Source organism: Aptenodytes forsteri, unplaced genomic scaffold (assembly GCF_000699145.1).
Source record: "Aptenodytes forsteri isolate BGI_AS27 unplaced genomic scaffold, ASM69914v1 Scaffold15, whole genome shotgun sequence".
In the NCBI taxonomy this organism is placed as follows: Eukaryota; Metazoa; Chordata; class Aves; order Sphenisciformes; family Spheniscidae; genus Aptenodytes; species Aptenodytes forsteri.
In genome coordinates, this window is record NW_008795129.1 from 488,730 (window position 1) to 501,369 (window position 12,640).

Sequence of the window (12,640 nt, forward strand, 5' to 3'; positions counted from 1 at the left end):
GAAAACATCCCTGTGTTACCAACACTGTTTCCAGCCCAAACCCAAACCACAGCCCCATACTAGCTATGGGGAAGAAAACTAACTCCATCCCAGCCAAAGCCAGCACAGATTCTTACCAATTGATATGGATTTAATAGCTTATTTCACCTTGCAACAGCTGCATGCATCTGATCAATAATGTAGTTTAATGAAAGAAGATTCAAACTCTAGATGTTACCATTATATTAGACTTGGGTAGTAAAAATGTTATTTGAAGAGTTTCATGCTTCAGTCCTTGAATTGGACTGACAGATCTCACTGATTTGGGTGATAATGCATCGGATAAGATACCAGGTACTTGTACTCAGGCAAAATACTCTTTCTCAGACATTCACAAAGCAAAAAGTTATGGTCAGCAAGATCTAAAAGGAACGAAAAATTAATTTAAACTTTCAGTTGAATAGAATATTTTTAACAAGTTGTAGTGATTACATACTATTAAGAAATTAATGAGTTTCTTTCTTTTATTGGAAAATACGTGCATGTTTGTTTTGGCCCTGTACAGCTCCAGAGTTTGATTATATAATTATAATTATACCTTGCTTCAGATACTGCCATTACAGCATTGAGTGATAGCTGAGAGTAGAGAAACTTCTACATTGTTGTTTCAGTAGGTCTACTTAGAATTAACACATTGCGCGTTCCCTTGTGTGGCTTGCACTATGACTGTCAGGCTCCTTCCTAAAACGGCAGCTTCAGAAAAAGGTCTGAAGCCTACGTTGAATGAAGAAATTTTTCTTTCGGTGCTCCTCTGTTGCTTGAGCAGTTGAGGTTTAGATAGCGTCTTAAATTTTAGCCACTTCTGACCTAAGCAGTTGTATTTTAACTGGCAGTTTGAGGGGCTGCATGTCCCCTTAGTTAGTACCCTGCTATACCCAATCCTGAGTGATCAATTCTCTGGGTTTATTTTAAGGGACGTTACTTCTAAGCAGCTACTTGAGACGTGCCTGCCAGAAAACTAAGGGACATTTTGTTTTGATTCTGTAGACCAGCAGATCAGATGAGTTGCAGGAGACATCATTTTCCATCTGTTTGCCATCCTTAGTGCAGCAGACAGGAATCTTTTCTGATTTCTTCCAGAAGAATTGCGTTCTAAGATACAAAAAATAGCTTATTGGGTTCATGTTTTCAGAATCCAGATTACCCAGTGGATGGCATTGTTCAGGAGACCGAAACCTGGAGTGAGGATATCAGAAATCTAAGTTGCAATGGGTACACGAACTATTGTGTACTTCGTGATTCCTCAAGCCAAAATTTGAGTGCAAAAATTTCAGTTACGCTGTCCTGTGTAGATGCAGACCTGCTTTGGGTAGGATGTGAAACTAAATCTTCCCACAATGTTGGAGATTCTTTGGGAGCCAGTAGAACAGACAATTGTATTGGCTTTATGTTCAGAAAAAAGAAATTAGAGACAGACGGAGATGTGATTAATCCAGCTTCTGCAGCGCTAGCCAGAAAAGCAAGTTCTACCTTGTTAATAAGGGCTGGATGCTAGACCTAACAAAATTATTTGGTTTGAAAGCTTTAACAGATTTAAAGGGGGAAAAACATTGGGACTACAAGGTGCCCAGGGTATGTATTCATTGTATCAGGACATGCTGCATCAAGCTGTTCTTTTAGCCTGTGTGAGAGTTAACTACGGTCTCAGTGGACAGTCGTGCAGAGTAACTACATGTTTTTACATAGCCTTACGCTTATCCTGTGGATTTCACGACCATGTATATAAATGGAAATTCAGTTTAATCTGTCATCACTCTTGGTTTGCCTACCAGTGAGCAGAAACTTACTGCCGTCCTGAAGGATAGGTCTGATAAAGCTATAGTGTGATTTGAATGCCATGCAGTAGGATTGCTTGCCGTTTGAAATGAAAGAATATAGTTTAGCAGAGCTTAGGATCTAGGACCTAACTGTGTACTGGGTTTCCCTGAGCTAGGATTCAACTTGTTTGTGTCTCTTTTTCAGTGCAAGAAAGTATTCTATGATAATATATAGTGTTTGAAATTCAAGCAGGAGTAGCTTTCTAAAGAAAATGACAGCTGAAATAAAAAAATACTAGTTTATGATTTATTTTTCCTGTCTTTTTTGTGTGTAAAAGAATAAATGTTTCACTTTAACACTGTTAAATAATGACTCTTTTCTTTTCTTTTGTAGGTTGTCTTAGTCTTCGCTCTTAGTATTGGTGCTCTTGTAATATACTTCATAGATTCGTCGAAGTGAGTATTTTAGTACATTTTCCTTTCCCTCCTTTCCTGCAGCAATTATACATCTTTAAATTGCTCCATTCATCTACTTCAAATCAGTGCTCGGTCTCATCGCCTGGGTGCGAAGAACTTTATAATAGTGCATGGTCTACCAAAATAACTCAAGAATGGGAAAAAGATCTTATGTAAACTAGATTGAACACAGTCACATTGATTCTGTAGAATGAATAGAGAGAAAAACTACTTTTGTGTGTTGAGATTATACATACTGTTGCAAAATTACAGTTTTTATCTTCGTTGGGCATATGTAGAATCTTTCCAATTCAAGACTAGGATAAGAAATACAGGGGAAGAATATTTGCCAAAAAATTACAGTTTGCAGGAGGAAAAAAGTGTCTTAGGAGACTGGCAGGAACACTTCTGAAAAACTCTGAATGAATTAGACAGTATGAGCATTATATCTTGCATATCTGTTCAGATTTCCAACTCCTGGGTTTGATAGATTTCTCCCAAGATACAGTGAGCCAGTAAAAATCTGCACAGCATCTCAGTATTTTTTAGATTTACACCAACATTATCATATAGTGTTGTAGCTTTGGCCAGGCAATAGGCAGTTTCATCCTGACCTTTTGAGGTACGTGATGGTTTGATACAAAACCAGTGTAACTAGGAATATCCTCTTTGGTATCATTCATAGTCCACCCTTGTTTTCATATCAAGCTGGACACTGTCGGTGGTGTAACAGGTAAATTGGTAGCCTAACACAGAAGAAACCAATAAAAAGGGACTTAATAGAATATTATTCTGTTGAATCCAATTATTTTGGGAGGATGATAGTCTGAAGTATCAATAGCATTTTAAAGCTCTAGGACTACGTATTTGCTGCTTTTCTCCAAACTAGTTTTAGGCTTGCCATTGCTGCAACGGTTAAGAGAGTATGCTGGAGACACTCCCTGTGAGCCAGCCTAGCTGTCTGTAATGGCAGTGGTTACGTTCTAAAACAATCCCTGTGTGACTCAGAAAATCAGACATTTCACTGTTGACATCTCTACACACTGATATTTAGGTAGGTGGTAGCACCAGCAAAAGGCATTCTTGAATATATGGATGTCAGTTCTGTATCGTGTGAGTTTCAAGCCATGCCTTTGTATGTGAGATGTGTCAAGCATAACACAAATAACTAAGGCAGAGATTTTCTTTGTCATGTCTTTCCCATGCCAAGTCATGGGAAAACTCAAGTTCTATCTTGAGCTCTCTTGAATTGAGGACAATAATTTTTCCTTCTTAACGCTGCAGTGAGTGTTCTCATTAATTTTAGCAAATTTTTCTTTAATGTGTCACCACTGAAGCACATAAGTGCTTTTCTGAAGATCTTTTTAAAAACTTTCTAAAGCACAGTGGCAAAGCTTCTGGGTGCCCAACATATCCAGGTCAAAAGTGTCAAATAGAATAAAATCTGTTTCTGCTTATGTTTCAATTTCAGACGAACGAAATACAGCTATTTGTCGGGGCAATTGTCTTTTGTGAAAATAAGGGATTATATAATTATTTTTAGGCACTGCATTCTAGAAGCCTTTGTTCGATTGTTTTCCTCCAGGAGGGCAAAACTGACAACGTGGGAGATTTCTCTGGGGTGCTTCAGCTTTCTGTGGGCCACCTAATCCATGTACTGCCACCGGCTTATTGGCTGCTCTGTCAATGGGGATAGAAAAGTGTTTTAACTGTAGGTTGCTCGTTTTTTTCAGCCAACGTTTAAGTCCCAGCTGCAGCTTAAATTCAGCAACCTCAAGTTAATATACTCTACTTGCACGCTTTTCCTTTGTTTTCTCCGCCTTCTCTCTTACCCTACTTTCTTCCCACGCATATGTCTTTGTCTTTTTTTTTTTTTTTTTTTGGTAAATACTCATTAGTAGGTTAATTCAGGTTAGATACTCCCCAGCTATATCCCTGCACTGAAAAATTCTGCTTTATTCTGTATTAGCAGCTGACCTGACACCCATTTCAGCAATGTAGAATCAAATGTAGCGATATATCAGGCTATTTAAGATCCCCGAGTGCGTGATTAGTAAAAGTAATTCCTTTTAGAATTTGGTCAAACGGGGAATATTGAAGGCAGGGTGAGAGGAGGGCTTGTGATATCCTCAACAAAACAAGTGGAACAACAGAGACTACGGCTTGGCCAGGAGCAGTGGAGACAAACAGGATCTAGTGCTCACACCAGACAGTGACATACACCATTGTGTGCTTCCCCTTGACAAGTCATTCTATAGCTGTTGTATTCCGCCTGTGCCATGGACACTTAGCTGTCGTTTGATCTTCCGCACAGAGTGACAAAAATCACGTCTTCAATCCAAAGCTGAAGAGTAGTAGTGCCAGCATTTGTCTGAAACAAAATGCCAGTGATCAATTCATCCAAGACTCTTAATCCGTCAGTAGATTTGCAGATGCAACGGCAGGTATGTCCACAAAGGAATCCTACATGACTTCATACATAAGGGGCATCGAGAAAGATGGGAATAACACCGCCGCTTTCTTAGATAGTGAAGGAAGGGGAAAGAGTGGAAAGACCGCTGAGTTTTGTCAGGCAAGCATGTGTGTCACGATTAATTCTAGTGGAAGACACTGAGGAAATCGATAAGGCTCATACTGAAGGTCCCACATACAGAGGGACTCATTGCTCCCTCTGCTATATTCACGGTACAGGGAAGGTGACTGGAGGCAAAATGAGTGTCGTCACAGCTGTGAGAGGAGGGTGAACTAAGAGCATTTCTGTGCTACCCAGTTCATCACTCTAACAGACGCTCTCCCAGACTAGTACCGCATGAAATGGTATGTCCAGTGTAATGCTGTTTGGAGAGATCCGAGGTCAGAAAATAGTGCAGCTTCATGAACATGGTATCCTCTATACCAGTTAGTCCTACATCTCAGCAGAGCCAATTAAGCAGCTTCGTGTTGCGGTACAGTATGCCTTGTACTAATTCTGGTTCTGTCACAAACTTAGGGATCTCTGTACCATACTCCGTTACAAAATACGGGCGCAGTTGTGATCCAATACATCTGCTTTAATCTGAATTGACTTTTCTTAGTAAGAAGCAGTACTTAACTCACCTTTTAAGAAAGGTTCTAAACAAAATCACAAAAATAATCGTTCTTGGTGGAAAGAATGAAGGTTATTAATTTTGGAAACTATAGGGATTATTCCGATACCCTTCATTAAGATTATTCTATTGTTTATTCAATGCTTCTACTTTTTACAAGCCACCAGCTTGAATCGTTGTCTCCTAGTACCACAAAATGTATATAGAACACTTTTCTTTAAAGTGAATATGTACACTTTCAGTGATGCATGGTAGCAACTAATGGAATATTTCAGTCCTTAAACTGAGAATTTATTTGCCAGAGAAATGACTGTCTTGGCATCCCTGTCAATTAAATGCAGTCACATCCTGGTAGGAAATGTTTCACTTAGTAATAAGGACTAGACTCTTTCCTTCCTTTATTTTAGAATCTTATTCATAAAATACTGTTTTCTTGGACAATGGTATTTTTCAGTACTGGAAATAGCAGTTAAACATGAAACATTTGCCAAAGAGGTATTATAAATATCACCCACATAATTACTTTAATCTTTAGGTAACAAGTAACCAAATAATTACATTTTTATTTTTAGAGATTCGTTCACTTTAATGTCTGTCTTCCATTTTTAGTTTGACTAAAAGCAGAACAGTCAAAGAAGTCATAAGCAGTTACTTAGAAGAGTTTCGATTAAGAAAGTGATCTACTTTAGTACAGAATAGCATCATGATGGTTCTTTTCTAATTCATGTTTCCTTTAAAATTTTTCATCATTTAATTCTGCAATGTAAGGAAATAAGGGAATTATCCTTCATTCTTAAGAGGAAAATCTGGCTTGATGTGCCCTCTTTAGATGGTTCTCTAGAGTCTGCTGAATGTGCTGCAGTAGCATACAGAGCTTGATGTCTGCCAATACTTTTTCATTCCCCATGCTTTTTTATAAGTAGTTTTCACAATCTTCCTCCTTCCTGTGTCCACTTCTGTTTATTTTTCTGCATGTAAAAGGTGTTTTAACAGATACATATAGAAGTAGTTCTCTGAGTTTTATTTACATCAGCATTAAAGATGAATTGCCTATTTTCATTTCCATTTGTCATCCTGACCTCTGCACATCGTACTGAATTAGTGACTTGAATAGAGTAGAGAATAACATTTGCTTGCCATGATCATCTTTAGGCACGGTCAGTAAAAGCGCTAGCAGAGAACTCAGTTTCCCACTAAACTGGTAACTCGGGGCTCCCGTTTTCTATTTCTTGTAATGGCAGTAGCATGGAAACTGCTTATGATGTGAATATCCTTTTCTACTCTGGTTCTGTTTTCTCTTCTGGGATGCAATACAATGTAATATGCAACCATAGATATAAGCTGTGCTTTTCAAGCACAGAAACTTCACTTTTTGGCTAGAGAGCTTGCTTTCTAATGACCAGTTATTACTGTCCTGTCTCTTGAAGTTTAGCTCATTTACTGGAGTCCCTTCACTAAAAACTGACGTCAGTGTAGAAATAATAGAGCCCATGAACGGCCGTGTGAAAACATAAAAACTCTCACCACTTGCTTTATATGTTCAACTCGCACGTGTTTTTCAGATGAGTTTTTTTGGAGTTGTTTGTATTTTCAGAGGCACCAGTGTACTTATTCCTAAATAGCTAATTTTTTCCAATACTGTGTCACATATTGTACTTGATCAGAATTGTACATAAAAGCGCCATCTGGCAATGAGTGTAAAACAGCTGGATCTAAGAATAACAGTGGCACTGTGAATAGGAAGACTTACACAAATATACACGCAGTATACACAAATATACAAATATATACCTTCATGCTGAGCCCTGAGCTTGTTCTCAACTGTTGCGTTCTTAATCAGACAACTTCATTTCTTTTCATATGTGGAAAATAAAAAAGTTAAACTTACAGACAACTCTACTTTTTAATGTTCTATATATCTTTGTATATCTGAGAAGATTTCAGAAGTGCTTGCTCCTTTTGCATACTGATTGTATAAAATGCCATTTGTCTGGGATTTTGATATCTGATCTGATATCCAGGGAACCGAAATACTGCCCAAATGTAAAACTACCAAGTTTGTCTTAAGTATACCATAAGGAAAATGCCCTTATTCTGATTCTTAGCTTGATTTCTAAAGTAATTTTTTAAAGAGAGCTTTGTGCTTTTTTGCAAATGTGTCTATTCTAGACTTTCCTTAAAGCTTTCCAAGTTTCTAAAGCTGTCAGAAAATACCCTACATATCCTCCTCATCTCCATACCTCTTTCATCAATGCTGTGACAGGAGAGAGAGCACAAAGATGTACCTTTAGCCACCACAACTAAGGTTTGATTGACGCTGATCATGCTTTACTCTGTGGGAGTGTGAGAGCTTGGCCCATTTGGGATTGCATTAATTGTGAATAAATCCCTGAGCAGTATGGGATAATGCAATTTAAAACACAGTTTTAATTGATCAGATTAGTTATCTTTACAGCTCTGTTCTAGGATATAGTTTGTTGAGGTAGTGTTCTTTGACGATGAACCACAAAGTTAATTTCAAACATTAATCAAATAATTTTATAAGAAAAAAGAAAACATCTTTAATTGTTAAGCTACTTTGTCGTGTCTGCAGCTTAACTGCTGACATTCTGACTAGTGCATCATTATTCATTCTTTTGTCCAGCTTTCATTAAATATATATGTAAAAGTATCCAGGTACATATTTGACTGCATAAAAATGCACTCTCACTTAATGACAAATTAATTGTATTCTTGTGTTCTGGTCTATATGTGGATGACACTGAAAGGATTGTCATTCCCTCCTGGAATTCAGATTTCTTGAGCTTCATCTGTCTCCTGCAAAATGAAAAACCTGGTTTCTTGTTTTGGAGGATTCACGCTGTTGTTTGCCATTGTATGGGAATAGATTAGGAAGGATGCATTGGAAATAAATATTCTGTCTGAGGAATTTCCTGTGTGATAGCACAAGGAGAAAAGTGCCATTAGCAAGTTCTCTTGGAATGTTTTACTAGCAAAATGATTTTTTTTTTCCCTTAAGTGGCACTTTATTTCAGCTTATGAACTCTGTTATTCTGTGGGAATATGTGAGAATAAGTTGTGATTGTGTACCATGTTTGGCTTTGCTGCTTGTTTGCTACTGCTGCCATTTTGTCTTGTGGAGGACATTTGATGTAGTGCAGCAAAATATTCTATAGAAATACTACAAGCCTGATGAGGATTATTTATTTAAATCTGTTACAGGTACAGACTGTCACTGCCCAAGAGAATTCACATCTTTATTTGTTTAGGCTCTGCTACCCATTTTACAGATATGTCTGCGGTATGAAGCTTAACTGAGTAGTTCAGTAAGTCTATGTAAACACCAAAAATCAAGTATTTTTAGATACCAATCTCATATTTTCATTACAAATCATTCAGCTCTTCCACATCACCTGGACTAACCTGCAGAACATTTTGATGAGTCTTTCTCAGTTTCATGGCCCTTAGGGGAAAAAGCAATTGAAATTTCAGTTGTAAATCAGACAATTCAATGCTGCTGTATCTGAATTTCGAGTGAATCCCAGTGGCCTGATGTATAAAAAATTAAGATGTGTCTAAGGTAATCAGAAATACATTTCTTAGAGAAAGTTCAGTGTTTTGATCTTTGATTTTGTTATTTCACAATATATTCTAATTCATTTTATTATAGGATTCAGGTTACAGTTTGATTAATTTTTTTTAAGTGTTGTGATTGTATTTTTCTTTTACATTTATATATCTTGCAGTTTTAAATGAATGCTGTTCTCTGCTCCAGTAAACAGTTTTAGAGCTATGCTCTATCATTTTGCTGAGGACATCCCTTGCAGTTCAGGATGCTATGCTCTTAAGTATTGCATTTCATAGAATCATAGAATAGTTTGGGTCGGAAGGGACCTTTAAAAGTCATCTAGTCCAACCCCCCTGCCCTGGGCAGGGACATCCTCAACTAGATCAGGTTGCTCAGAGCCCCGTCCAGCCTGACCTGGAATGTTTCCAGGGATGGGGCATCCACCACCTCTCTGGGCAACCTGGGCCAGTGCTTCACCACCCTCAGCGCAAAACATTTCTTCCTTCTATCTAGTCTAAATCTACCCCCCTTTAGTTTAAAGCCATTAAGCAGTATTTTGATTGCATACAGATTCTACATAGCATTTCAGTCTTCATATCTGAGGAACTAAGTAGGGCTTAAATAACACTAAGCTTTATGTCAACCCTTCTTACTTACAGTGAAATTTAGTCATGCAAAAATATTTTAATTATGTTTATAAAACTCTTCTTTGTCTTACTGCACTCATTAACCCACACTCAGTGGCCACTGGAGCATTCCTTCATACTTTAAGTACACATTAGAGTTAATGTATACACATTTTTTCATGATGCATGAATAGAGATGAAGAAGCTGACTTTAAATTCTGGGATCTGGTTCAAGGAAATGTTGTTAGATGATATTTACCATTGCTCAAATTGCTAAAATTACAATGGTCTGTATCTTGGCAAGTGGATTAAAACAGTATTATTCCCTCCATAATGAGAATTCTTGGGAAATAATGCAGACAGTCTCATACAGACTGTCCAAATCCCCCATGGTACCCTGCAGCCAGTCTCCTTGTCAATTTTGATTTTTTGTTCATTTTAATTTTGTTAATACTGCAGCGATTTCTGGCCATTTCTGTGAGCTGATAAATTTTGCCCCCTGCTGAAGTAAATCCAGTTTGATTGTTCTCCCCACCTCTCCTTTACAAAAAGAGGGAAAAATGCAGAGTTAATTCCTAAAAACATCTCTTAGTTTTATTAACTGCTCAACAGTCAAGTGGAGTGATAGGTGTCATCTTCTGATGCAGAGAAAATTTAGGTTAAATATGTAGATTAATTTCTCTTGAGTCATTACTTTCAAGTCACTTGGTTTTTACTACTATAACAGAAATATAACTTTAGCTGTTCCTACTGCTGATTCTTGGCAAATGACAAAATGCATGGTTTATAAAGACGCTGTCAGCACCCTTTAAACTCATACAGCATTAAATAAGATTTTCAGTCATAAGTAAGGGCTATTTTTATCTTTACAGTGTTTGTAATAGGTAACTGAGTGTACACCATGGTTGGTTTAATTGGAAAAGTGATTTGCAGAAGAAAGCCTTATTTGTGGCAATGAACTTTAATTTTCTTCATTGCTCTGCAGTTTCATGGGAGAATGTCCATAGCTAAGATTCATTGCTTTGATACTAGCATGCTGCAGTTGAAGCCAGGTGGGTATGCAGTGCATGGCTTCGGCAGGCAGTTGAATACCAGAAAGATGGAAGGCCTTTGTTAGGTACAGATGGTGTTAATTATGAGTGAAATCCAGCGACAACAGTGATGTGATTATTATAAGGCAAAAAGCAAAAGAAACAAGCCACAATGGGGCCAGGGGAGCCGGGGGGGAACCAGATAATTACGTGTTAGCATGCACTTAGCTGTCTGGACAAAGGGATTATGTATGATTGTATATTTTCTAGGTTTGTTGGTAGAAATCTGTCCCTTGAGATACAGCAACCAATCATTATAGGTGTTATCTTTCTTGAATTATTAAAAAAGTTGGATATAGTGAGGCAGACCGATAGAAATTCGAGGCATGTTTTATGGGCTATCCATCTCTTAGCTCAGTGTTTGCATTTGTTCTCTGACATGCTCAGAGAGCTCGAGTTTGGTAAATTATATGCAGATAAAATTTGTAAAACACTACCTGAATAACTCTTCCAATCTACTTAGGAGTTGAGGAAGATTGTAAAACTTCTTCATAAAACTTTCTAGTATTCTTCAGCTAGATTATAACCATAAATAGAGATAATTCCTCTGTATGCGTTTATCATATTGATGAATCAACGTTGGATTACAATGATTTTCACTAGTTGTACATAATCACTGGGTAGACAATATGGGAATAGCCTGTTTTCTCCAGACAAAACAATGCAATGAAGTTTCTATTAATCAATGCCAGTAGATTGTGTTTGCTCAATGGTCAAAATTAACTGTTGCAAATGAATTAAATGAGAAATACTGTGAATGAGTTTCAGATAAAATGGCAAAAAAAAAGTTTCCTTCTATAATAATTGGCAAGTCAAGCTCTGGGGAAATTTTTGGGTACTGTTTTTACTCCTTGGTACTATACAGAAACTCTTATTAATCATGATACACAACCTTGATGATGTCATAAATTGCAATGGGATAAATTTTCTGAAGTGTTAGGCCTTGTAAAACATTTCTGTAAGGTCGAAATTTCTGTAAAAACATCTAAAAAATGAGAAATTAATAAATTAATTTGTGGCATAAATCACATCTGGTTTGTATATGCAGTTCTGGAAACAAGCCATTATCATCTTCTATTTGGTTTGTTTTCAGTATTTTACTAACCAGCTTATACTTCAACATGTAACTTTATTTCAGCTGTCTTGATGCAGAATCTCTGAGTTGTTGAGATTGGAAGGGACCTCAAGAGATTGTTTAGTCCAATCCTCCTGCTTCAAGCAGGGCTACCTAGAGCAGGTTGCTCAGGACTGTGTCCAGTAGGGTTTTGAATATCTCCAAGTGTGGAGATTCCCCAGTCTCTCTGGGCATCTGTTCTGGTGTTTGATCACCCTCACAGTCAAATGTGGCTTTTTTTCTTATGTTTAAGTGGAATTCCATGTATTTTGGCTAATGTCATTTCCTCTTGTCCTGTCATTGGGTATCACTGAGAAGAGTCTGGCTCTGTTTTCTTTACTCCTAAAGGAGGCTCCATCAAGTATTTATACATGTTGGTATGATCCTGCTGAGCCTTCTCTTTTCCAGACGAAACAGTCCCAGCTCTCTCAGCCCTCCTCATATGACAGTGCTCCAGTCCCTTCATCATCTTTGTGGCCCTTCCCTGGTCTCACTCCTGTATGTCTATGTCTTCATGCCGGAGACACATTTCCTAATGCAGCCCAGGATGCTGCTGACCTTCTTCACTACAAGGGCACGTTGCTGGCTTAAATTCAGCTTGTATACCAGGACCCTCAAGTCCTTTTCTGCAAAGATGCTTTCCAGCTGCAGCCAGTTGCATGCTAAGGAATCACTGAAGTTCAAGCTTGTATCATTTTGTTGTTCCAAAAATAAGTCAGCAATTTTAAACACCAAATCTTTATACATGCAGTGACATTTAGTGACTTTATTTGTATTAAAATGTTGCCAGATAGGCCTCTATGTAAATATCTGTCACTTGAATTAATAGTGTTTATACTGAACATAGCGGGCTTAAGAGTTTGATCTTCAGGAAACTAAGTCCTCATTTTTCATGAGCCCGTT

At 37.6% G+C, this 12,640-nt stretch overlaps 1 protein-coding gene across 1 annotated transcript in view; it reads left to right on the forward strand.

The window, feature by feature from the left end:
- Positions 1-12,640, forward strand: part of KCNMA1 (potassium calcium-activated channel subfamily M alpha 1) — a 526,984-nt gene that overhangs the window by 242,092 nt on the left and 272,252 nt on the right. The window contains exon 3 of the mRNA XM_019471725.1: positions 2,191-2,252. Coding sequence (XP_019327270.1) covers positions 2,191-2,252 — 62 coding nt within the window. The remainder of the gene's footprint in view (positions 1-2,190; positions 2,253-12,640) is intronic.